This window comes from Diadema antillarum, unplaced genomic scaffold (assembly GCF_040938485.1).
Source record: "Diadema antillarum isolate AM-2024a unplaced genomic scaffold, OU_Dant_1.0 seq00000693_RagTag, whole genome shotgun sequence".
Taxonomy (NCBI): Eukaryota; Metazoa; Echinodermata; class Echinoidea; order Diadematoida; family Diadematidae; genus Diadema; species Diadema antillarum.
In genome coordinates, this window is record NW_027271598.1 from 3,693,647 (window position 1) to 3,721,502 (window position 27,856).

Sequence of the window (27,856 nt, forward strand, 5' to 3'; positions counted from 1 at the left end):
CGCACTTTCTGTTTTTTGTACATTGCAACTATTCTCCTTTAATGCTGGCATTACAAATGGATAAATATTGACACATTCGTTATACCATTCTCAAATTCTGTTTGACATGTAAAACATTGAACAGGAACCTACATGCACACTTTCACATATTGACACACAGGTATATGAGCATACACTGTATGATATGCTCATATGTGCATATATATGCATGTATGTGCATATAATATATGCACATATCATGTGCATATATTATTCGCACATATATATGCACAAACATCCGTATATGGTTGCAAACTTGTGAAAATTGAACCCCTTACTCTCTGAGCTGACGTAGGTGTACACTTCAGCCTTGGATTCATTGCTGACACGTCCCGACTGGCGAGAATAGATGCACTGGTAGAGGCCCGTATCCTGATACGTCACGTTGGTGACGTGCAGGGTGCTGCGGAAGCGCAGAGCAAGGGGGCAGGAGGGGCACCCGATGGACTTCTGGGATACGCGCTGCTCGGTGGAGGGCGGCCACGACCACTCCAGGGGGGAGGAGCCTGTGCAGAGCAGCTCCAGGTTGTGGTGCTCCGGCAGCACAATCTCCGATGTGTTGATGTGGAGGGTGGGCGGACCGTCCTGGTGCAGCTGGGCATCTATGCAAATCAGACACAGGGAGGTGGGATCAAAACAAACCATTCTACCAATTGGCAGGTTACGATTACACAGATATTTGATTGTTTTGATGCATGCATTCTTGTCTTAAGTAAAAGTCATACTATGACTTTTCCATGATATATTCATAACTCTGCATTTTCCATGACTTTTTCAGGCCTGGAAAAACATTTCCAAAATTCCATGACTTTTCCAGGTTTTCCATGACCGTGGGAATCCTGAGTTAGGATCCATCTCAGGTTGGGTCCATGGATGATAGAGCATGATTCACAAAGACTAGTCAAAGACCTGCTGATCATCTGACATGATTACCTCATATTTGAACAGCTTCTAATCACAAGACCACAATTCCTCCGTAGAGACATACTGTATACGCCATATATTTTGCAGAGTTTTAATCTTTGCGAATTTTGCAAATCTAGTGCTCTTCGCACCCAACAACCCAGAAAATATTTACTCTAATCCCAACATGAATGCAACGTGCACGCATACATGCTTCCTTGTATACTTTAATCCAAGATCGTGATTCTAACCACTCCTGAAATTGTTGGGAATTTCTGTTTCGTGAAAATTAGACTTGCTAGATATATGCTGTGTACAGTAAGTCACAACAAATGGCAATTACTGTACTATAGAGTGCTGTTCTTCTATGACAATAAAGAGTGCCACATACCATCAGCTGTGACAAAGATGTAAACATCGGCAGCAGTGGCAGGGGTGATGTGATCCACGTAGCGGCTGTAGACACACTGGAACTGGCCGCTGTCCTGAGGCTCTGCAGCCTGGACGGTCAGTTTGCTGGTGAAGCGGCTGCTGTGGTTACAGGAGCGACAGAACTCTGAGACCAGCAGGACCCGTGTGCGCACGGCATCGGGGTAGAGCCACTCCAGCATGAGACCACCGGAGCAAGACACCTCCAAAGTGGTGTTTTCCCGCATCACCAGCTCCGAGGTGTTGGTGTGGAGGTGCGGAGGCCCGATTTCGTTCAACTTGCTGGCACCTGTTGCCGATTACAAACATTGAACCACAAGTACAACTGAAAATTGTAAGTTCATATCTCATTCAGACAGGCAAATAGTACAAATTCTTATTTCATTCTATTGAAATGATGCATAATGTTCTTTCTTTGCTATAAATATCTGATCATATTGAATATGTTGGTACCGCACTGGGAAAAAAAGCAGGAATATGAATATATATCAAAGGAAAAGTGACCCTTGCGGGAAAATATTGGAATAGACAGAGTCAAATCAAAGGGAACTTAAGTTTTGATCATTTTTATATCAGTCAACATGATAGATAACCTACTAAAGGTATCTCAAAATGATGGTCTCAGTCTCATCATTGCTATATAAAGAAGTTTGCATGGCATGACACATCCAGCTACAAGCAAAATGTCACAGATTTTGTAGCACCCTAACCCATTCCCTACTGTATCCTGGTCTGTCACACGCAAAGATTCGCAGGGAAAAGGTTAAGGAACCAGATTTAATCCTGTCTTGGCAACATCACATACACAGGAAAATAGTGGTCTGAAACAAGGATTAAAACAAGTTAATTACTTAATGCAAATCAGAGACAAAAATAATGTTTTTGCCCTTTTTACTGGGATAAAGAAGTGATGTCACAGTTTCACAGTCACATGATCAGGGAGGTTATTTTGAGGATCCACAGGATGTCAAGTTTAGATGATTTAATGACATTCACATTTTAAAAGGATTTTCACATTTCTTTCACACTTTTGCTCTACTTATTTTCCTGATCAGTTTTCCGCTTTCAGTTTCTTGGAAATTAATTTCATTACGGCATCAAATAACACATTATTAGTCATCATGAGTCAAGTGTTGTTGCTGAAGACTTGCCAAGCAGACTGTAAATTGTATGGGACCCCACGATGTGAAACCTAGAAAATCTAAACAAGGAATGTCATTCCCTCACAATTTACATTACTATATAAGGATTTTTTTGATCCTGAATAGAAATTCATTTGATTTGTTGGCAGTCGGTAGCTCACTTGTATGTCTCTGCAGTGTGGTGTAGAGAGGCATGGTTAACTTACCAAGCACATTTACAGCTGTCCCCTCGTAGTAACTGTCCCAAAAGTTGGTTGCCACGCAGGTGTAGGTTCCGTTGTCGTAGGCCATTGCCTGGACGACCTGTAGGGTGCTGACGTATTTCTGTACGTGGCCGGCGCTGCGCTCGCCTCCCTCCACCTTGTCCATCACGATGCGATAGTTGGCTTCCTTGCGCTCGGCATGCTGGGATACCAGAATGGAGGATGAGACAATGCGAGAGAAGAATGACATGCATGCACAGTGGGTTTTGTGGGTTTCACAAAGTCTGTTCACATGGAAAATAGTGTGCAACACTTTTATACTTATGACAGGAAACAATGTATATCTAGCATTTAATTGCCTTGTGTTGCCATAGCAATTTTACTGTAAAGAAACAAGAAAATAACACAACTTTGAAGCCCTTGATTCACAAGTGTCCATCCATCTTGGAAATCACTGACCTGCATACAACTGCTTAAATTCCATGCATGCCTGTACCCTTATTTGTGTGTCTGTGTATTATATGATATCTAAGAATGTGTGTGCATTATTTGCTTGTTTCATTCTCATCATACCTGTATTAATTACCCAACTCTGCAAATGAAACCTCCATTAAGATATAAAAAATCATTTTGTTGGAACTCCTGTTAGGCCGTGTGAAATTTTCTCATGTTATACATAAACTTTTTTTATACCCATTTTGCGCAATACAGTGCCAGGTATCAAACAGAATATGATTATGATGGGTTATGTCTTTAACTTTGGTGAAACAATCATGGTTTAAAAACAGCTATTGCAACACATTTTCATGACTCTTCATACCTATATGCAACTCTTCACTATTCGAAGGAATGAAATGTGGATATCCAAAGAATGACTCAAATTGATTGGTTAACACCATTCTGATGCTTGTTGCTCTTTTATCAATCACCTGTTCACAGAAATTTTGCAAAAGTAGACAAGTTGACTCAATGACAAAGTAATCCCTTCAGCAGCGACATCATTTCAACCCATACATCGAACAGGAGTGGGCCTGTACATACATCGTTTCTGAAGGAGTTCTTTTTTTTTGAACGGATGAAATTAAACTTCCTGTCTCCCTCTTTCGTTTTTATCAATCCCAGCCCTAGAATCATGACATTTCCTCTCAACTCAGGAGTGAAAGAGCCCCCCCCCCCCCCCTTCCACCTCCTCGCTCCAGCTGACAATTTGGGGTTAAGGAGTAGAGAGAAGACACAGACTTCAAAAATAGAAATCTCCCGTCTATTTCAGAAGCCACATGTGCCACCTTCAATCCTGAACAGGTTTGAAGAAGAACCCAAAATTTTACTTCCTTTCTCTCTATCTATCTCTCTCTCTCTCTCTCTCTCTCTCTTCAAATCATGACAATATCACCAGACATGGGGGCTAAGAGAGGTTGAGATGACTTCAGATGTTTTTCATTCACAGGGGGGTAAAACAGGGAGAGATGCCTACCCTCTCGTAGAGCACATACCTCCCAACATTTTGGGCCGGTAAACGGTTGGTATTTTAAGAAACCGGAAGGATGTTACATTGTTCAAGGGCAATCCAGTTTTTGTCCTTCCTGCTCGTCAATTGCCAATAATTAAAATCTGTGTGACAAGGTTGTATGTGCGTGTACATGCAACCCTCTGCTGACGAAGGGGAATTTAGTCCTTGGTTGTCAATTATCTTTAAACCATTACAAACTAATAAAAAAAGAACAAATATATGTCATCTCAACAAAAAAAAATCACAACAAGAAATATTGCCTTGCTCTCGATACATCCTTAATGCATCTTGATACAAAAAAGACAGAAGCTTTTGGGTTCTATACAGTATATGAATATTATTTAATTCATAAGTTTGCTCTGAAGAGAAGCAGATGATGAACTTTCTTTATCAAAGCACAGAAATAATGTTGAACACTGCCAGAAGACACTCAGGGCATTCAGACGCAAAAAAAAAAAATTACTAGAACGGTATAGCTACACGAAAATGGTGTAGCATTACAATGCATTTATACGTCTGAATGCTTACTATCAAACGAAACGACGTATAACGAAATGACGTATAGCGAAACGACGGTCAGAGCATCGTTTCCAACTAGAATTTGATAACGAATCAGCATTCCATCATGTCCATTGTGTGTCTGAACGTATGGCGACCACAGAATGGTATAACTTGATGGGGCTTAATGGGAGCGAGCACGAAAGGTGACCTCGTACCTGTCACTCATGACCATAACAACATGCGTAGTGAGAAACTGCACATCTATATGACGTTTTTCCGGAATGGTCGAAATTAGCATCTAAACAGTCTGTCGGCAATACGATGATTCTTTATACATCGTTTCTTTATCAAGTTCTGGTATAAACTGGCTTGCGTCTAAATAGGGGGCGAGAATGCCACTGGCTGCATTATCATCTTTCCCATGTTTGCAAACATGGTTTTAATACCCACTATCATGTAAATAATATCAAATAAACATATTTGCAAAGGATTTTCGGATTGCGTTTCTTGAGTTGTTGCATTTATCATCTCCATCATGAGTTGAGAGGTAGGTCTTGTTACTGTGCAGCTCCACTGCGCATTTTGACCTGAGGAGCGGAGTTGTGTAGTTGGCAGTGGTTGGCGTGGGCAGGGAAGAGCTATGCAGGCATTTCAAAATGACTTTGCATTTATCATCTCCACAGAAACACGTTTCTGGCTCAAATGCGCTTGCCATCGCACTTTTTTTGGTGTTTCAGAAACGTGTTTCCAACCCCACAATCAAAACAGCTTTGCGTTTATCAACTGCCCAAATCCTCCTGAAAGTTGTCTCAAAACCTTAACTCTACACGAGAAGTGAGTTGATAAACAGGCCCTAGATTTCACCAGAAAGCGCATGACATGTGATATTTTTCAGAATCCTTGGGACACCTTTAACCAGTTTTGATGCAGCTAGAGTGATCAATCATTTAAAAAAAATGTGAAACTTCAGCACATTCAACATATTTAATAATAGTTCTTCCCCTTATCTGCAGGAGCAGATCATTCTGTGTTCAATCTGCCTTGTCAACTGATACCAGCATCAATCTGGCATGCACACCAAAAGTTATATAGGGCCTACATATTTCATGCTCACTGCAGGTTTGCTAGCCAGCTGTGCGAACGGTACGCTAGCGGAATTCTGACCGGAGACTGGGGATTAGCTCGCAGACCGCAATCATTCAGTTTCTTCAAGATACTATATAAACAAAATCTCACCCCCCCCCCCCCAAAAAAAAAAAAAAAATGAAAATAAACTGCAACATTGTGCAACAATCTTTAAGAAGGCTGAAGTTTCCCCTGAAGTTCTCGTTTGTATGTTTTGTTGCTATGTTATCTTCCTGGCTCTGCATGCCATGCACTCTGTGAGTAAGAGTTCAACTTCCTATACAAAAGGCAAAATATCCCCCCCCCCTAAAAAAAAAAGAAAGAAGAGATAATAATAATAAAAAGGAGAGACAGCAGGAAAAAGTGAGACATCTAGGCTAGACATGTGGTTGGAAGTTGCTACATCTGTATCAATTCCTGGCAGCTTCCACTTCACTGATCCTCTGGAAATGGAGTTGTTTTTGCAAAGACAGAATATATAGAATAAACCTTGAGAAAAAAACAAGCAAACAGCTCAACCATGAAATCTTTTAGTTTTTGTGTTAGAGTGTCTTGATCTCTTTTTTGTTAACTTTTTTTAAAAACAATATGCCTTCACTGGAAACAGCCAGTATATCACATGGTTCCTATTGCTTTATTCTTCCTTTCTTTCGTTCTTTTTTTTTTGGGGGGGGGAGATTTAATTACATTTTTGCAAAAAGTTAATCATTAGATAATATAGTGGTCCATTATGATAATTTTGTACATATCACAGAAATAATCACAGTCACTTGTAATTTGGAAAAAGAGAAGCTTTAAAGGGATGGTATAGTATTGGTGGAGATGAAGATTGGGCTTTTACCTTTTGCGACATATCAAGAAACCACTTGTGAAATAGTACAGAGCACACTGTTCTAGGTGGAATTCAAAGTTTATTTGATGAAAATCGGTTTTGGAATTGCTGAGACATCCAAAAACAAAGTAACACGAAGCGATCGTAATAAAAGATGGGTCCAACCTTTTATAGGATTGCTCTGTTTTGGGTATCTCAGCCATTTCAAAACCAATTTTCATTGAATGAATGTTAAATTCCTCTGGGAATTACATGCTCTTTCATATTTCATATGAGGTTTCTCATTATCTCACCCCAAAATGTTTGAAATCTGAAGCTAGGTCTCAACCAAAACTATATGGTCCCTTTAAGCATGAACAACTTTTAGCCCAATTGAACACTTACTAAAAGCCTTTTTCCAATTATGAAGCTTATTGACAATTCTCTTACCCCCTTCTCATAACTAAAATATGCTAAGAAAGTTTATTTACACACACACACACACTTGATGAAACTCCAGCAACAATGTAGCATGGAGTACCAATATTTTTTGTTTAAAGAAAGCAGATAATTGTTCATCTTCTTTCAATGCCTTTATCACTTAGTTCAATGGGTCCCAATCAAGAGTACAAAAACCTAATGACCAATGGTGGCATTGTTGTTTGATCAATCATTTGATTTATTAGAATAAAAGATCACAGAAGCGAAGAAATGATTGAACTGACATCCCTGATGATCATGCTACTGAATAGCACAAAGTGACTTTTTTTTCTCTGACTGGCAGTAAATGCATCTAAAATCTAGAATCACTGCTCTTGTGTTTGGTTATTGGGTTTTCTTATCTTAATTTTATCGTGCTTAAGTTTTGCAAAGTTTTTCCCGCTGGGAGAGAAGAAAATGTGACATCACAAATCCCAAGGCGGATTTGCACTGTTCCCCTCACCCTTTGAACACATGCCAAAACAGTTTGCGGTTTTCGAGACGCTTCTTCTTGGCCCACGGGCTTGTATCCAATCGCTCAGCGCGGCGGATTAGAGCTCTTGGCTCATGCCTGCCCTGCAGAAGGACCTGATTGAGGCTGCTGCATGAGCAAAGCCAGATAGTACGAAAGCTGCTGGAAGTGTTTGCCGCATCAAAACAAACACATGGGATCATGGGATAGCCATCTTGTAAGTGATGAATTTTGCACAGCCTCCCACCTAGACCTGCACAGGCTGGCTCAGTGACATGCTCTTGAGCATGATGGGGCCTACAGATTGTACACATACAAACCATACATGCTAAAATTATATTTTCAGTAGCCTTCACAAAGTCATTTGAAATTATAACAATGCAAGTCATTATCGTAACTGAACTGCCACATTTATTGGATTGGAAAGCAATGCTATCAAGGTACCTCAAATAAAAAAACAACAACCGACAAATGCCAAAAAGACAATTCTGTTTCAAGCTGATATATACAACATCCCACTTTTCTAAGGTAATCCAATAAAAAGAGAAAAACCTCAAATAGAAAATATCTTCAGATATGATAGGTATGATTTTCTTCAAATTGAATCTCTGATACATACATCTGTTATCTAAATACCAACAAGATCTCCATGAGGAAAATGAATCTGAGAAGGAGTGAGATGAAAAAGACACCAGCTTGGATCTGGGAGCATTTTATGTTGTACTTTGATATCAGATGGGTGCATTTCTTACCGCTGCAGCTGGATAATCCCACGTTAGCCTTTCCACGCCATCAGAGGGCGCCCACACCTCACAGGTGACGTTGAAACCTTCCAAGCCCTCCAGGACCTCATGTCTGTTGACGGAGACTTGGGGCTCAAGCGAGGGCGCCTTTTCTGTTGACAGGTAATAAAAGAATGTACATCAGAAGTGAATCTTTAATATACATGTATACAATCAATGAAAAGGGGCACCACTGTTGGCCAAAAATTGTGGGTTCTTTGTTTCAATGTGAAACACGTCTTGGAGACCTAGATTTCATCATTGCTTTCAAGTATAACACTGAATGAGAACAGCAAGTAAGATCTCATAAATTGCGAAAATCATGCTGTGATATCAGAGACTCCAACCCGAAGCACCTTCTGATCGGGAGATTCTCCCGCCTGAAACCCCTAGCAAACGGGAGACTCCAAGTTTATGTGTGCGAAGTGCGAAGTTCCTAGGGTTACAGATGCTCTCTGGTGCTATCTAAGGCTTATTCTTGCAACATACGATAGCAATAAGTAAGAAATACTTTCCAACGGGAGACATTGAGCCAGGGCGGGAGAAATTAAATCTCAAACGGGAGAACGGGAGATTTTGCAAAATTGGGTTTTCGGCGGGAGATCTCCCGTCGAAAACGGGAGAGTTGGAGTCTCTGTGATATACATATTTGAATAAGAAAGATATTGAATAAGAACATACAGAAATTATGTTCCAGATTGTCACATTAGACACAGGTCACGTGTGTGTGTGTGTGTGTGTGTGTGTGTGTGTGTGTGGTGTGTGTGTGTGCTGTATAAATAAACATCATTGAGCAAATATTCACAGACTTTTTCAGACAGTGTGACTTAATCTTTCTTGCTAAGAAATGTGAGAAATAGATCTGGACAAGTACAAGTTACAATTCATTAACTTGCACTCCTCTAATATTATAAAACTGTGGAGGTTAGTTGTATTCTGGGCTTTTTAAAGGTAAAGGTTGGGTGGGTTAGAAAGGAAACCGATGTGTCTTGAGTTTAGTATTTTACTTCAAGAACATGGAATACATAAACAATGTATGATATGTTTAAATCTCTTGTAGGGCTACTTGGTTCCATTAAAAAAAAAAGAAGTATAGCAAAAAGAACAACAGAGGGAGCTATCCCACATTTTCCATTTCTGTGGGTGGGTTATTATGACTCACTCAAAGTTTCACAGTCACTGTGATCATCCTACAAGCTTTGATTGCTAATCCACATAAACTCAACATTGCGAAACTGTTAGGAACTGATGATTTCAACAGTCAGTGACAGTAGATAACACTGTCCTTTCTTGCAATTCGGCTTTCCCATACTGTAACTGCTGGGTTGTGCATCAAGTTCTGAAGACTATCATATATATCTCAGGCAATGGTTTCAGTTAACATGCTCATAAACTTTTTTTTTTTTGGGGGGGGGAGGAGGGGGTCAAAATTCTGCCTGCCAACAACTCCATGTTATCTAAACCTGTTGCATTTTGAGATATGATAAATTCCCCCTAGATTTGATGAATGGTGAAGCCAGCTTGTGTCTGCTACAGGTTAAGGGTAGTATGTCTACCGACAAAATTGTGAATCTCCTGAAGATTAAGTGAGTCACAAAAGACTCTATAGTGGGATCTGCAGTTGAACGTCGGTGGAGAAGCTGACCTTTTCAAGATGTTCACCTTAACATAGCATTCATTTCATCTGCGTCTGGGGCTTCACGTTAATTAGTCACATACACTGAACAGACGTGCCAGGAGGCACAAATATTCAGTGCAGCGGGACGGGAGAAAGATTTGGAGTCGAGTTGGAGACAAGGTTCGCGATGAGAGATGAGCAGGAGAGATAACCGCCCAGCGAGAAGAGGATGTGATCGTGGCCGTGTCAGAAGGCAGCCATGGACTTGAGAGCGGACGTGGAAGTGACGGCGTTAGGGGGAGTCATGGGGGAAACAAACATTGTATGAGGTCAGAGAGACTGGGGAAGTCTAGGCTGGATAAAACCTTAGTTCATCCTGTGTCACAATACTAGTATCATGTCATCATTCTGAATTTCCACTGCAAAGAAAGTAAGGGAAGACAGGAATATTTCAATGGGGAGACAATGACTTCAGAAGTTCCAATCAGTTTCTTGATGAAGATTGCCTGTCATATGGCTGCAATGACACACATCTGTGAAAAACACATCCAAAAAATCTGTCCTGAACAAAAATGACATAATTTTCATAGTGTATAAGAAATATGTGGAAAATCTCCTATATATATTTAGTAAAATATTCATTATAGACTGTATGTCATAGTTTAAAACTTATATGGGGTCGTGTAATACAATTGACATCTTGATTCATGCCAATATGATTTTAAAGTAAAGCCTGGAACAATTTTGAAATTGGTATTCCCTATAAAACTCTAATCCGGGATCGGATGGTCTTTCTTTTACACATCACGTGCACAATGAGACGCATTCTGTGACGCATTTTCAAAAATTACGCCTTCAAGGTTCGATGAGGGAGTCTGAGAAGATCAGCTTCAATTTCCCGCCCTTTGCTCAATCGACTGCTCCTCGACACAAACTTTCCAGCAAATTGATCTCGGCACAGATCACAGGATATCCGTGCATCGAAAAAAAGAAAAAAAAAATGGAGGAAAGTCACGGTCTTGGGACAGAACCGGAGTCACTGATACCAGGGAGAGGAAATGCTCAAGGACAGAGGGGTGCAGAAGCACACCCCTTGCTCAGGAGCATACACATCTATGGAAGTCACATTCATTATCATGGGGTACACATTTACTTTTTCTGTGAACAGCCTTTGGATAAAATTCTATCCCTATGTTTTGCCATCCTTTCTAAAGTAAAGATCCTTCATGGTAGGAAGGAACTTAATTGTGTCAGTCCTTTCCACTTTTTCCCCACAGCGCCTCTCCGAAGCAAAACTGATAATATGTTTATTTAGTCATTTCTACGGGGAAAGCATTTCCAACTGTAACCGAGACGGATTTCATAGATATACACATTGATAGCATCATCAATGAAATGCTACCACAGTGATTGGTTGATGAAAGTTGACTTCTCTGCTAACAGAAAGGCTAAGTATTAGTCTCAAAGAAGTAAGAGTGAACATCACACAAATTACTTGCAACCTGTATAAATGCATACCTGGTCAGGTGTAAATCTTGCGCTAGTTGAATAGCGCACACAAATACAGGCAGAGATGGACATGATTAAGATTTCAGTAATGTTCTGTTTTCTGTAGCAGGTTGAGGCACTCAATTTTACATATATATATTAAAAAAAAACACACACATTTTGCACAATAGAAGGGGTGACACTGAAAGACAAAAACCCAATGTGAGATTTAACCCATTGCATGTAGGAACCAAGTGTGCCATCGTATGGACTCCATGGGGAATTGCAAGACATGGCAGGTGATGGGTTAACGTACATTTTGCTTGTTTGCAATGCTTATTCACACTGACTCACACACCATATGAGCACCACCTGCCGGTGTATCTACTTTCTATTCTTAGCTTGGCAGAGGGGACATCCCAGGGCCATGCAGGAGGGCTAAATGACGGATGATGGCGAAAGTCAAGACTCTGAGTTCATATGGAGGCTGATACCATCTTTCTCTCACAGTTGTTTGATACTTTCAATCCACCTGCCTGTATAAATATGTAAATATCTGTACTCATCATGGCAGAGGGTAAAGCTAAGCTCTGCCTCCCTAATTCTCCATGTTTAAAACTGTCCACTGTTGCAAACCATTCAACCTAAAAATGTCACACCCAGAATTTAAAAGTAAAAGCATAGTTTAGCAGAAAAAAAATACACATCTGGCAAAATGTGATTAAAGTGATTAAAATTTGCTTTCAGACTAATATTGAAAATTACCCAATTAGTATGAAATGAGTTTATCAAACACATGTATTTGTTGTTGAAGTTCTTTGCTATCCTGAAAGGGCTCATGGACATGCATACCTCTCACTAGTATCTCTTAACCAGTTGAGGACGGTTTGATTTTGCTTCAACATGCATTTCCCACAGACACCTACCCGAGTATACGCAGGACTCATCCTAAATGGGTTAATATTAAAGTCTTCACACAGTTTTTATCCATTTCATCTCCAGCCTTCCTTGATCGCTGTCAATCAGCCTCAAGGTTTTGTGACAAAGGAAAATGTTCTTTGATTTTTTCTTTTCTTCAAATTGTGTGGCAGTCGTTCAGTCACCTCAAGAGTAACATTAGGTAATTCCCTTCTGTCATAATGTGTCACAGTGGTACATTCAAACAGGAATCCAGAATGGCGACGTGTCCGCTCCATGAATCATCATCAATCTGTGCAACAGCAAGGTCTTTTCTGATTCCAGACTTTAAAAGTTGTTTCACCACGACAATGCTTTACAGTCATGGTGGCGAAAATATACTTAAGGCTCCAAAGGGCTGTTCCATTGCGTCTTGGTTTGGCTCAAGGGAAACGATTACCGTAAAACCAGAAACATTCGTAGCATGAAACTTTCACGAATTGGAGCAGACAGTATTTTCCACAGCATGAAACTTTCGCGAATTGCTGATCATAACGGAATAGAGCATTGCACAGGCAATCACTGCATCATGCAGACAAAACCTTCCATGGGCATTTTACTTTTGCAAATCTTGTCTCCTCGTGACATTTGCAAAAGTTTCATGCACGCAAAAATTTCTGGTGTTACAGTAACAATTTGCCTCTGAAATATGGCAATTGATAATGGAATTGTCATTAGTGTTTTCGGTTCCCCAGGCACAAAGGGTTAAATATTAACACACTACCCATGGCAACTCGGTGGGTGATGTGGACAGCCTGTGGGAGTTTAAAGTTTTGCAGTAAATGGCATAATTTTTCTCTTTAATCTGCAGCTTTCTAAGTACTCAAAACATAGGCCATTACATTCAGCTAAATTAGTCTGATGTCATTTTATTGTCTAACCACAATAAGGACTCTTAAAGCCTCATGAGCAACATAGAGGATCATATCTGGTCTTTCTCATAAGTTACTGTCCCTGCTGGGTTTACCAACCAAAGGCTATGTTATTTGAACATTTTGAATACTTGAAATAGGACCTACTCTGACTTCTTAAAGGCAATGTTACTTTAAGATTTTGAATACACTTGAAATACACTGACTTCTTCCCTGAGCCAAGATATCCCAGGGAAATACTAGCTCTTAGGTAGCATAAGCTGGACATACTACTGTTAAACTCCATGTGCACATGCAAAAAATAGCTACCAATATCTCATTTTAAAAAAAAACATAACATCAAACTCCTGACCTTCCAGGCTGAAAGATTGTTTTGAGACTCCTGTTCAGGATGTCGCTGAAACCTTGTAACATGCAGCCATCGCTCAAACAGCTGTACTAACCTCACTACAGATGAAATCATTCAGTTTACCTTGTAACATGGCTCCACTTTGGGAACAGAAGCCAGAGAATCTCATAAGTGTGCTACATATGATGCTACAGCACTATTATGGATGGAAAAAAAAAACAGGCATGACTAAATCTGCTTGTAGAAAGGTATTTAAAGATTTGTGAACACATGATGATACCAACAGAACAGAACAAGAACATTTCTAATCTTTGAGTCATGTAATTCCACATCTTAGGAAGATCATAATCAGTCATGAAAAATAAACACATTTTCTAGTTATTATAACTCTCCCGATGACATTTATCATCACACTTGATGACAAATGTTGACTAGTTTTCTCTTTTCAGATCCAGGATTACAGCTAGGGTTTATTTGAAGGTACTAGTTCTCTGACAAAATTGCATCTGAAGGTTCAAAAAGTAATGGTTTTGATGTCAAAATTGCATTTTTTTGTTTTTTTCTGATTTAAAGCAAGCTCTTGTAGGCTTCAGAGTGACAGAGGAATCAAGGTACTCCTTGAATATCCTTCCATTTTCTGAGATGGTATATGACATCTTAAATTCAGCACAAACATAATAACTACAAAAGTGAATGTATATTTATGACTTTGTATAGAATAAAGCAGTATGTTTACCAAGTAAACTATCAATTTAAAGTGAAAATCCATTCAATGTTCAATGTTTGATAACAACGAAAGCAGGAGCAGGTATATCAAACCGATATACCACTGAACATTTGACAGAAATTGGATGGATAGTAAGAAATTGACTTGGAGTTCGGAAGTTACAGATAATTTAATTCCCCCCCCCCCCCCCCCAAAAAAAAAAAAAAAAAAATTGATGTCAGTCAAAGTCACATATGCACATTATTAAAAGGAAATTATGTCATGGCCTCTGAAGTTTTACATTAGTTTGCACTGAAATTTTTGATATATTTGCACATCTATAATTCATTTGAAATTATACCCCTTCCAATCAAGGTGTTCTAGAGTGGTAAAGTTTAGAAATTCATATGACTGTGGAAATGGAAAGGTGGATATTGTTATTGAATTAGTAACAAAAATGACTAGTATATAACATTTCTTTAGAAATACAAAAAAGGGAGAAATTCTTGATGAAGTGGCTTCCTTGCATGCCTAGTCTCATTTGCATATAAGATAATTTTGAACATATATGAATGTTTAAAAAAATATGTACAAGTTGTAAAAATTTAATAATCTCTAACTTTAGTCTGTCAATTTAAATGAAGCTGTCTGCTATGTTTTGTGTGATTTTTCTCTTCTCATACAAGTAATTGTGAACACAGAGTGTAATTTTCTTTCAAGCCAAAGTTGATTTTGGTTTGGAGACCACCTCTCTGCCATAGAGTGTCAAGAAAGGCAGATACAAATACTGATGCAGACATTCTTCATTAGTCTTTCGTCCTTTCTTCCAACAAAACAAAAAGATAATTGCCATCCAGGTGAAAATAAATAGACAGAATTTTAATAATCATGGTTCAGACATAATACATTTTTTTAAATGTAGCAAAAAAAACCCAAAAGCTGCTAAAAACGATGTATTCAATAGTGGTGAGCCAATGCTTTTGATCCTAGCTTCCCTATATGTTTGTCATTGTGCCTCTGACGAAGATTCTGAGCACTGGGTTCGAATGCTCAGGCCCCTTTTGACTACATTCCAGAAATAATACATCGAAAAATGATCATAACAGCCTTTAATCATACCATGGAAATATCAAAGCTGCTCCTTGCCACTGATCTTCCATTTATCACAAAGGCATTTTCCTGTCATATGCCTTTTAGCAGCGGTTAATGGGTTCATGCACAAGTAGGGAGAGGAAGACAATACATTCTCCCTAAACACTTTCTAAAGTGATGGGGATCAATGTATCAAGGACCATGGCACCAGAAAGCTTTAGAAAACATTACATGAGCAAATCTGTTACCTAGCACATCCCGTCAGCATGCCTTGCTATGCGTAAATGCGGGTCATATTTCACCACACCCATTCAGTGATGATTAAGAGGTCACAGACAGCTCTGCATGGCGTGATTGACAAAAAACTGTAAAAAAGAGAGCCACTGAGGGCAGTCTAGGTGATTTCATAGCCATTCCTATAATTGCTATTATGCTATTTTGATAATCATAATGACTGTTAAAGATAATTGATATTCAATTAAATTAGTTGCTAATCATTCTGAAAAAACAAAACAAAAACATGTTTAAAATATTGTCTTCAAAACAAGTAAATAAAACTGCTCTTTATGTGTCACAGAAAACTTAATCAGCATTTTGCCATTCAGTTAAAGAAAAATAACAGATAATCCTTTTAAAATGTACTGACAAATGGTGTTCAGATTTAATGGAGTATGGGATCATTAACCAATGGAGAAGAATAAGATCTTTTGTTACTCATCTTGGTGTTGGTTTAAAATAACACTACAACTGAGGAGTAACTCTACAACAGTAAAGTAAATAATAAAGTAGCAGATAAAGAAACAAAGCCGGTGAGGTTTTTTGAGTATCACATATTTGCTATTTTAACAACAGCACACATCATCAGTTATTCTAGAGTACTCTTTAATCTCACAATAAATGTTAATGCCCATTATGTGCATGAGAAAAAGATATTAGCTCACTAGCTTTCTTGGAAGATATTCTTTACAGACAACATGCAGTTGGCAGTATGTCAAATTTATCATAGACATCAAGGAAAATGAATATCCCACTTCCTAACACCAAGGCAACATAGAATGCATGGAGATGTTTCTCTTGTAATACAACACACATCTTTCCTTTCGACTCAAATGCCACAGACTAGTTCTGCTCTTGCATAGTTACGACTATACATGCATCTGTTGCACATATCTCAGGCTTGGAGTGGATTCTGGACTGATATCAAACAAGTGATGTAAACCTGGAGACAGAAAGAGACATTTTGTTCCCCCTCCCCTCAAATAGAGTGTGTGTCTACTCTCTGTGAGAAAAGACAAGAAATGATGAGTGTACAGTGAATCACAGGATGTTGTCAGGGCGCCTGGGGAATGGGGGGAGGTGAGCTCACTGGGTTCAGTCCACACGGGGGACTCCCGCGAGTAACAGGGCTTGCTGCGGCAGTAGGCGTTGACATGCAACGAGGCTTGATGTAAGCGGGATTTTCCACTGCTTTTGCTATCGTTTTGCCTGGTATAGGTGGATTAAACTATGAGAGAGGGTGACTGTTTTATCCGTATGACATATTCATATATAAATATAATTATATATATACATATATATATATGTTTGCCATGCCGCATCATTAGCACAATGAGAATTCAAGAATACGTTGAGGATTACATGTTACATTAGAGGGGCATTTTCTAGCTTCAGATATCAGCAGTTCCTCCTTAATTGGTTTGATTTGATGAACATCATAGATATGAATACATGGAATATACTGTTAATCAAAGTGTCTACTTTTTGGTCATTGATATATCCTGTTCACGATAAGATGCGTGTAGTTGAAAACATGTAGATGAAAATTGTGGTCATCTGTGAAATTTATGGCCTATGACCATATCTGAAGTATGATGTCTCTGCAAGTAATACAGCATAATGTCACATTTTGGAAAATTTGACAGATGAATGACATGTGCTGGCAATACAGTAAACAAGAGTATCGAAGTATTGCTATTATGTAATGTGTATTATGCCAAGCTTAGTTTGAGGTCCTCAGACACCAGTTCTTTGATCCTGCATCCATATCATATATTCTGATCTTCTTTAGTTTTACTATGGCTTGCAAGGCCTGTAGTATATATCTATCTATATATATATATATATATATATATATATATATATATATATATATATATATATATATATATATATATATATATATATATATATATATATATAATACACATATAAGTAGTATGTTCTCACACATTAGGGTTCACATTCAAATATTTGGGCTAGCTTTTAAAGTGCATGATGATCAAAAGGTAAGTGTTATTCCTATTCTACACAATACTTCAGATTTTTGAAAGTGCTTAGGAAAAGATATAAGAAACAATGGAAATAACAGGTGAAACTTTTGATCATGCTGTACTGATAATCATGAATCAAGACAAGGACACAACCCAGGGTATTTCAATCATCTTAGACCTCCCTACCCCCTTCAAAAAAAAAAAGAAAAAAAAAGAAAAAAAAGAGGGGGAATGGCTTGCTAAAGTGGTGGCATTCACATTACAGGTATTGACTCATTGTCAGTACAAGTTCCTCCATTAACACAGGGTTGCCTGGAAAATGAGAGTGAAAGAGTGTAGTACGTAAGGCCTACAGACTAAGTCAAGATATTACCTTTTTATTACACAATTTCAAGCGAGGGTATGAAGTATGCACACATGCAATTGAAGCTTAGTATGCACAACAGCTTAATTTGATTTTGATAATATTCCATTTGGGGCATACTATTGTAGATTCACAGATTTTCCCTCTTTCCTAGAAAAATATGGTTTTGCAATTGAAATGGCTAATCAGAGAATGTTATATACCATAACAAACAGCACTGCCCATGGTATCAACCTGTTGAAGATGAACTGATTATCCTGTTACACGCATTCTCCATTTAACCCAGCTCGAGAATACTTTGGTCTATCCTTAAACAGGCTAAAAGTACAGATGCATCTCCATGCACACTGCACCATCATGGAGGTGAATTCCCCCTTTAAACTATAGCCTTCAAGGAAGATTTCAGGCTATGTCAGATCTTCAAGAAAGACACAGGAAAGAGGCAAAAGGCACCTAATTGGGCAGATCCTGTCTACGGCTGACCATTGCTGAGCCCGGACCACGTTTAATCACCTGTTTACCAAAACCCTCAATTTCCGTTTTGGCTTTTTCTCTCTCAGCAAGACACGAAGCACACACGAACCCTAAAGCATGCAAGCACAGGCCAAAAACATGGCTTGCCACTCAATATGGATGTGTGTATACAACTGTCCAAAATTCTCGCAGTATGAAATTCATTTGTATATGCTTGTGTACACGCTCAAGAGATAATCTGGTGTAATTCAGGTCAATAACAGTGACTGTTATACTGTATAGCCAGGTAAAATCCTTTTATACTGGGATATAATGAAAGCTTAATCTGTCTGTAAAGTGATTTCAAGTGAAATACATTATATGTGAGTCATCAACCTCTACAAATTCTGAAATTAAGATTCAATCAATTGAGTTACAATTACCCTACACCAATATCTATCAGTACCGGTAAGTCATCAAAAATAGGGTCTTGTGTTCATCTCCAAATTATTGTTCAAATGACTGCATGCAACATCTTGAGTGATGAAATCCTACTTTGCGTATGATTAAATGAAAACACTGGTTTTTGTTTGGTGGTTTTGGGTTTTTTTTTTTTTAAGTTGTATAATATTTAGAATACTCTGCTTCCAGAGGTCGTTTTTGCAATGACAACATAACTACGATACATCTCAAGTAAAAAACTGGAGACACATTAACCATCAAAGGAGATGAGAGTTACAGATTCCATGCACAAAGCAATATGTTGCCAGAGATCAAAGTCAGGTGGGTAACCTGCAATGATTAACAGATATTCAGATGACCATAAATTTCATAACATTTGCCTAATCTAATCTGTGTGTAAAATGTTGCCTACTCTAGATTTCAAATGTGTTTGAATATGCTGAGCATTGCATATATAGATAGTTGGTTCCCAACTCTTTCACCCTCTCTAACATACAAACAAACAATATGATTCCTCCCTATTAATGCCAAGTGTGCAATATGATCTCCGATACAAACATGTATACTCAGATATGGGACCTTATACGCTATCCAAGCATATCTTTGAGGGAAGCATCAAACAGAAGTACAGACGAGGGTAATTTCAGCAAAATCTGGTTAAAGGATGGAGATGTCCCAAGCCCTCTACAAGGATATGAGCTGTGACAGCATAACCGATGTGACTCACAAATTTTAAAAGTTCAAGCTTATTGCTTTGACTATCTTTTGCGATAAAAGCGTTCTCAGGATGGGTAATAATCTCTTCAAACACATAACTCTCCTAATTTGAAGAAGGACACATGTTCCAAGATAAGGATTCAGTCACGCTAGAGGAAAGTGCCCTACACTGGTTGATTTACAGCATGGAGGATTCGACTTGCAATTCAAACCAAACCGAATCCCTTTCTCATTTACATATCACTCAAAATTCTTTTTAAAGTGAAATCCCTCAATTTGTTCATGTTCACTGTATTTAAAAGAGGAAACCCAAAATGATAGAAATTACATCAAATCACACATAAGAATAGGAAGTTACATAATTTCATTATTTCACTTGTATTCACAAAACAAAATCAGTGATCATAACCATATAGGTCAGTCAGATGTGAAGACATCATCACCTTGATCACATTACCCTGAACACAATTTTTCTCTAGGTTTCTTTTGTAACATTGAATCAACAAGATTGTGTGCATGTGAGTGTGTGTGTGGTTATGTGTGTTGGAATAACTCTTCTATTTCTAAAATAGGAAAGGATTGCAATTGCTGAATGCTTGACAACCACCCCCCCCCCATAATATTCAACAATATTTTGTGTGCAGATGAAGAAGAGAGTTGTTTTGAGTTGATGACATTATCCCCATAGGCACGTACAGCAGTGACTAACAATATTTGAAAACTCACCTTGAAATGAGAGACGGAAGCAGGCTCTGTCAACGTGTTCTGCCAATCTGGTCTCACAGCAAACGTCCCCATCAAGTTCCCTGTGATTAGCTGATATGTGGAACCCCTTGGTTGGCTCGTATCTATGGAAACGGCGATCTGTCACCTCAACATCCATTTCTGCATTGACGAGAGTGACGTTAAGATCAGGACGAGTGGTCCTACATGGCAATATGAATGGATGCCCACTGTAGATCTTGAAGTGGCGTCTCTCTGGTGGAACAAATAATTGCTCTGGAAGAAAAATGTGGAAGAAAAAGATGACGCAATCATAGAACAGAATATTTGATCTGACTACTATACACTGCATAACAACAATGGTGGAGTTATCACTTTCAGTATACAAATACCAGTCTCACAAAACTGCAACTGTTTCAAATCTTCATCCATGTATGAATTCCACTCACCATTTGAGCTTACGTAGACATAAACCTTTGCTGCTGTCTCTTCATTGACTTGATCCTCGTATCTCCTATACAGGCAATGGAAGCTGCCGGTGAAGCGGGCCTCGGCCCGTGCTATCGTCAACGTGCTTCGATGCCTCTCGCTCAGGTCGCACTCCGGCGTTCTGCACTGGCTCTGCTTGATGGAGATGTGCATCTTTGCGATGCCCTCCGGATGCAGCCATCCCAGCTTAAACCCGCCAGTGCACGTGAGCTGCAGCCTGTCCCCTTCTACGACGATCAGTGGTGACGTCCGTACGTCCAACCGTGGAGGACCAACTCTGTGCAATGATATACCTGAATCGAGAGAAAATGAAACACAGACAAGCATGATAGATACATTCAATTCAAAACAGGTCTGTATCTACTGATCACCAGTACACAAATTCATATCTCTTAGCTGCATCATAGATGGAAAACCTCAGTCTGTCGTTGTGAAGTTTAACCCCCTGATAATCATATCGACACATTTTCACAAATTGAACTCACTGCACAAATATAAAGCATCGATCATCAACTGTAAATGTTTTCCTTTTCATCATGTTTGTGTATAAACATTTTGATATATCAATAATCACATATCAATTTATAGAGTGCAGAGCCTATGTAAGGAGTGACCCTTAAGAATCTGGATCTACTACAGATTGGCCAAGCACAGGTATTTTAGACTTGCTACATTCAATAGCTTCAGCTTATATTTCATTCACAAATGTCAGTGCTAAAAACAAGGTTAGGGCCTCTGAAAAAATACTTGGGTATATGGCTGGGAAAGGATATCTCAAGATGAGTAGGAACCCTCTGATTTGTGCACAAACACTTTAACCCGTTAAGGACGGACTGATTTTGCTACAACATGCATTTCCCATAGACACTTGCCCAAGCATAATCGGGACTCGTCCTCAATGGGTTAAAGACAATGAAGAGAGGCTTGGGAGATCTAGTATGCCTGGAGGAATGGAAGGGCACAGATAGACACCAAAAAAAAAGGGGGAAAGGCTGAAACTCGGGAAGTACTTACTTGTATACCAATGACAGTGAATTAGTCTAGCAAATTGAGACTTAATCTAAACCTTAATTCACTATGCGTACTCCGCTCATGCATGTGCCAGTGCATGTTCGTTATTGGATGTCCATTGGCATCATGCAGTATGTCACGGGCATTTATGCATTGTGCATAATCCACACACTAGATTTAATTTTGCTTCTTTGAATTTTGACCCTGATGTCTGAAACATCATTTAAAGCCATGATTGTAATATTCTTCATAATCTGAAAATATTGTATCACATATTCTTGAACAAAATATTCAAAATTCTTCATATATCATAGTTGATAAAAACCCTACAGCTATGTGGTATTCCACCTTCTGCAAGTAAGTCCCCTCTGGTGACATAATTCAGTCTTTCAGTTATTCTCCTGGAACCACTAATTTCCTACATCATTTTCTAGTGAGATCTGAGATTGGCACCATCCAATGTAAACCATTTGATTTGGTGTCATCGCATCAATCATCAATAGAGAATCGACAGACTCATTATCGTCTGGGAAACAATGAGGTGGTATAAAACTTACAGTACCTGACCTTAACCATTCACTCCGTAATAAAAACTTACACTGTTACCACATTTGAGAAATTAATCAAAGATCAGCCCCCTTTACTTTCTGACATAAAAACTTTATTTTTACTTTATAAGAGAAATGCACTCAAAATCTGGGGGGAAAAGCTTTACAAACCAACTAAAATCTAGGGATTTCTTGGTGTTCCTCTTCTGCATTCCCCACCCCCCTTAGTTACCATTTGACAGCCAGTGATTAAAGGTTAAAAATTTCACAAATGTTGCAATGTTTCACTATCAGCCTGAATGCCGACAAACAATAAAAGGCTTAGTCCTACCCTCATGTTACTGTGAAATGTTATACCTCAGTGAATTTCCACTTTAAGCAGAAAAAATGCTCAAAACAAATGACTATTCCTGATGACAAGAGGTATTTCCTGGCGGAAAAACAGCTACACAAACAGTTTTCCTTGTTGTGTCATTATATTCAACCACAGACACCTTGCTGTCACCATTGAAGTACCGCAAATGTAAAAACACATGTAAGCATTTCCTTGAACATTAAACTGTTAGATAATTATATAAAATCCATTAAAACCCAAGTGAAGCTTTCATAACAGTTACAAACATTTGTTTTCAATAGATATTGTCTCAACAGTTGAAATTACACACGAATTAACACATCCTCGGCCTTCACTGAAAAGCAAAACAACAAATTCTGCAGCAGATCAGACATCTTTACAGACAACACCACGACAAGTACTTTTGTCAAAGTGTCTTTATAAGATCCAAATACCTACTTCATGTAAAAATGAGGAATGTTGTGTTCATTTTAATTCTGCAAATTTTGCAAGAACCAAGATTCGTAAAATCAAAATACACGCAAAAATTCTTGTTTGCACTGTAGGCATATAATGCCAACGGCAAATTCGCAAAAAATTTCATGCTGTAAAAGAAGCCATCACCTCCACTTCACGAAAATTTCACGCCGCAAATAATATATCGTGTTTTACAGTATTTCAAAATTGAAAGATAAATAACTCCTCCACCAGTTTTGGTTCATACTTTAGATTAATGAGGTTCCACAATGTATTCTTCAAGGCTATGATTGTGGGTAACCTATGTTAAGCTGTGTCCTAATGTCAAATACGTGATTTTGTTTGTGGAAAAAAAAAATCCTGACATAGAGACAAACATGGCAGGAAATTGAGCTGAGCAGTGATTGAAATTTGAACTTTCAGCTACGATTGGCATTGAGACGCATCAGACCACAAGCGCAAATCCATTTTAGGCGGGTGAAACTGTGGCGCAACGTGCAGTCAAATGCATCAGATCAAATCCATGAAATAAGGCCATATGTACAAAGTATTTTCAATTCTCTGAAAGGTGGTTTTGTTGAGTTCGCCTTTTCTTTTGTATGTGTATGGGGGGGGGGGTGTGGTGGGGGGTACAGAAATAGTCAAGGTGGTTTATGGCTTGTAAATTATCCTCTCATGCAATCTTTCAACAATTCCAGTCAGCTTTATATGAAATATGACAGGACAAAAATGTTCTGCCAGTGTTTATAGAAACTTGATGTGGCTTGTATTTGATACAGTGGATTGGAGGGTTGCCATATTATGGAGGCAACAGGCCAACAGATTACTGGCTGCTGTCTGTGATTGAGACTACAATGATATCATGCCTGACAGTCAGAAAAAAAAGAAGGAAATTTAGTGCCTTAGATGCATCCATTCATTTCTGTCAAGTGATGTAGGTGTCTCTCTGTTGACACTAGATGAAAATGGTACAAAATTCCTCTACACCATATAGTATTGATACAAAGTCACAGCTGTGTTTTGTTCTCATTCACTAATCTATCACCCACCACAGTTTGGTGGCCCATGTCTGCCGTCTACCTGTGTTGAAAGAGAGACCGTTTTCAAATATTGTTAAATGAAGTTGAATTGATCTGTCAAGGTGCGATGCAAGATTGGAACATATGTCTTTCACTTATCTTGAGAATAACTATGAAAAAAAAAATTCTTATAAAAAAAGTGACAATTTTATTCACATGGTCAAGCTTCTTCCTGCAGTTTTTGATTTCATTAATACAATTCCATGAAATATATTTTTCTCATTCAATTATTTTTACTTCTGATAATTTCTCTTGAGAGAATAAGACTCTTTTCAGGATAACATGATGCACCCATCTTGTTTCATCAATAGCAAGTCATCTTTGGTATGAAAACTAGCCTCACTGTAGGAGGTCCCTTCTCCCTTTCCATTATAAACAAAATTTTGACCCAGTATCTTTTGGATCTTTTTTTTTTTTTTTTTGGGGGGGGGGGGGGGGGTCATCTCTATTTCATAACATGAACCTAATTTGTCAGAAAAGGTTTATGAAGAACTTTTCACTAAGTGGCTATGCCAAGGTTGGGGTTATTTATGGTCAAAGCTATATATTCTAGTGCTAAGACTTCCCCCAAACTTACGATTATTCTCAACTCTTGACACAATCCCTTTAACTTTCTTTTTCTTCTACTGCATGGTACCTTTTCAGTGGTTGGACCCATCCTTAATCATGCTAGCTACCTTTAAAGTTGGCATAGCAAAATGTTTCAGCATTCATGGAAGAGAAAGGTAATGGGGGAAGGGGCACAGTGAAGTTTCTGTTCACTTTGAAACCAGCACAAAGACCCAACTGCACAAATAAAGGTCTGGAAGACAAGACCAAGTTCAGTTGAGAGCAGGCTCCACTCAGCAGACTGGATTTAGCCTTCAGGAAGTGATTTAGCTGTGACCTACAGGATGTTATCTGTCTGCTCTTTATCACCAGCTCATAAATGCTCCTCACTAGACACCTATCTTTTCTGAAAAAAAGGCAAAAACACAAATGTTTCCATAATCCTTCCTTTGATGTTTGCACAAGTAAAAAAAAGAAAAAAAAGAAAAAACGAGGGTAGACATTATAGTCATGGATCATAAGAATATCATAAACTCAACCCACGCTGACAAGAAATCGGAAGAAGAAAGAGAAGAGGGTAAAGCTAAATACAACAAAGCTAAACATTCTGACCTCAGCTCACCTCACTTTTAAGAGGTGCACACATCCTGTGGACTTTCTTTGTGAGAGGCTCACTATATTTGACTTTGGGACCAAAGTGTAAGCCAGTGTTTATAGGGCCAAATAAGGATCACCTCCAATCAGTATAAACAAGATGGAGAGGAGACTGAAATTTCTCCAACATGTACGCAATTATGAGTAAGTTTGATCCGTCTGGGAGGATGTGTGTCTGTGTATGTGTCTGTGCATGTGCATGTGTATCTTGATGCAGAGAGCGATGAATAAAATGTTCCCAAGATGTCGTACACAAGTGGCGGATCCAGACGGGGGTACACTGGGCGCGCACCCTCTTTATTTTTTGCTAAAACAAAAGAAATAAAAAGAAAAAAATGCGGGGGGGGGGGGGGGCGCTACGCACTCCCCTTTAATTTTGTAAAGGGGCCTCCCCTTTACCAAATTCCTGGATCCACCCCTGGTACAGTGTACGTTTCAACTATGGAGCTATGGAGCTAACCTGTCGGAATTTATTGGCAAAATTTTAGCCGAGACAACAACCAAGGTGGGCTACCCAACAGAGAATCCAGAGATTGATGTTGATGGAGTTGATGCCCAACATAAAAACATATATGTGGGGTACGCTTGAAAAGAGAGTGCTGAGCTAACAAAGACTTTTGATTACCCGTTTTCACTTTAAAAATTACATACCAACAAAATAGCTAGGATTTCTGGGCAGCGACAGCAAAAAAGTAATTTCATTGATAGCATTTACGAAATTATGAAGTATATAAATTACATGTCGTCGTGCGCATGGCAGATTGTCATTACAGCGCCTCCTTGCGCCTGGCAGATTGTCGTTACAGTGTGGGAGTGCGCATGGCAGATTGTCGTTAGGGTGTGGGAGTGCACGTAGGGTTAACAACATTCTGCCATGCGCACGGAAGTGCGCTAACAACAATCTGCCATGCGCACGGAAGCGCGCTAACAACAATCTGCCATGCGCACGACGATGTACAATTTTCATCTGTTTGCACATTTTAAACCCATTGAGGCTGATTTTGCTACAACACACATTTCCTATAGACCCCTGCCCGAGTATACTCGGGACTCGTCCTCAATGGGTTAAAGAATATGCATACTTTCAATGTTTATTGCTTCTAAATTATTAAGTCCACTGCATCGTTATGATAAATGCATGCACAGTAGGCTTGCACTGGTAAGGTAGGAATTTTTTTAGATTTATATATTTGTGATATTGATAAATGGCATATCTGAAACAAAGCAAAAAACAAAGTCCTTGCCCTGCAGTGTTTTTGTTCATGTTCATGAACAAGTTGAAGTTGTTCATGACTGGTTCTTAGTATGTACACAACTTGTATTAGTTACAACCACATGGCATGGTCTTTAAAGGGATTAACTTCATACTCCCAATCAAACAGCTGGTACCCGTAGCTGACATCATTCTGCATATTATGTCCATTATGTAAGTTAAACATAGTAGGGCCTATCCACTGCAACTCACAGCTGCCAGTTTGATACAGATCTTATACTGTGTTTTACATTGTTGCCAATTGTAAGATTTAGGGGACTTCTTTTTTTATCATGTTTACTTTCACATTAGATATCATTTATCATAAATAAAGATGAATTTCCTATGCTTTCCATTACGTTCTCTGTACCCAAGAAACCAGACACATAAAGGTTTATGTTGCAGCTGTCAAACAGGTGTCGACATGCTCTGTTCTGTTTCTTTGGAGCAAAAATGAGGAGTGCTACTCCAAAGGGCTTTTTACACTTGTAAATTTTTGCTTAGCCCCGGACCAACGGTGGGGCTAAGGGGGGGCCTTAGCCCCACCGTTGGTACGGGACTATCCTTAGCCCACTTTCTGTTTACACTCGTTTTTGCCAAAGTGGGCTAGCCCCACCGATAGTACGGTACTATCTGGCCCTGCAAAATAGCAGGAGTTAGCACCGCAATTGCGGTGCCAAGCAAGTGAGTGTAAACAGAACGAAAAAATAATCCTGGGCTAAGTGACGGAGACGAAGTCCGACCCTCACTGACCAATCAGAAAAGAGGTAATCAAGCGCTGCCGGTGCGTGCGTGTACGTGTACAGTACACAGCGTAATTATGAATATTCATGTGGTTTGGAAAGTCCGGGGCTAAGAAATGCGAGTGTAAAAAGGTCAGTTTTCTCCTTAGCCCCGGACAAGAGATAGTACGGGACTAATTGGCGAGTGTAAAAAGCTGAAAAAATTGGTACGGGACTAACGATAGTCCTGGGTCAGAGAAAGTCCGGGGTTAA

General features: G+C 39.0%; 1 protein-coding gene across 1 annotated transcript in view; it reads right to left on the bottom strand.

Annotated features, from left to right (window-relative positions):
* LOC139737500 (vascular endothelial growth factor receptor 1-like) overlaps positions 1-27,856 on the bottom strand; it is an 85,545-nt gene that overhangs the window by 19,303 nt on the left and 38,386 nt on the right. Inside the window, exons 2-7 of the mRNA XM_071648172.1 lie at positions 20,918-21,250; positions 20,472-20,744; positions 8,368-8,510; positions 2,720-2,918; positions 1,334-1,660; positions 318-641 (exon numbers count right to left, since the gene is read on the bottom strand). Coding sequence (XP_071504273.1) covers positions 318-641; positions 1,334-1,660; positions 2,720-2,918; positions 8,368-8,510; positions 20,472-20,744; positions 20,918-21,250 — 1,599 coding nt within the window. The remainder of the gene's footprint in view (positions 1-317; positions 642-1,333; positions 1,661-2,719; positions 2,919-8,367; positions 8,511-20,471; positions 20,745-20,917; positions 21,251-27,856) is intronic.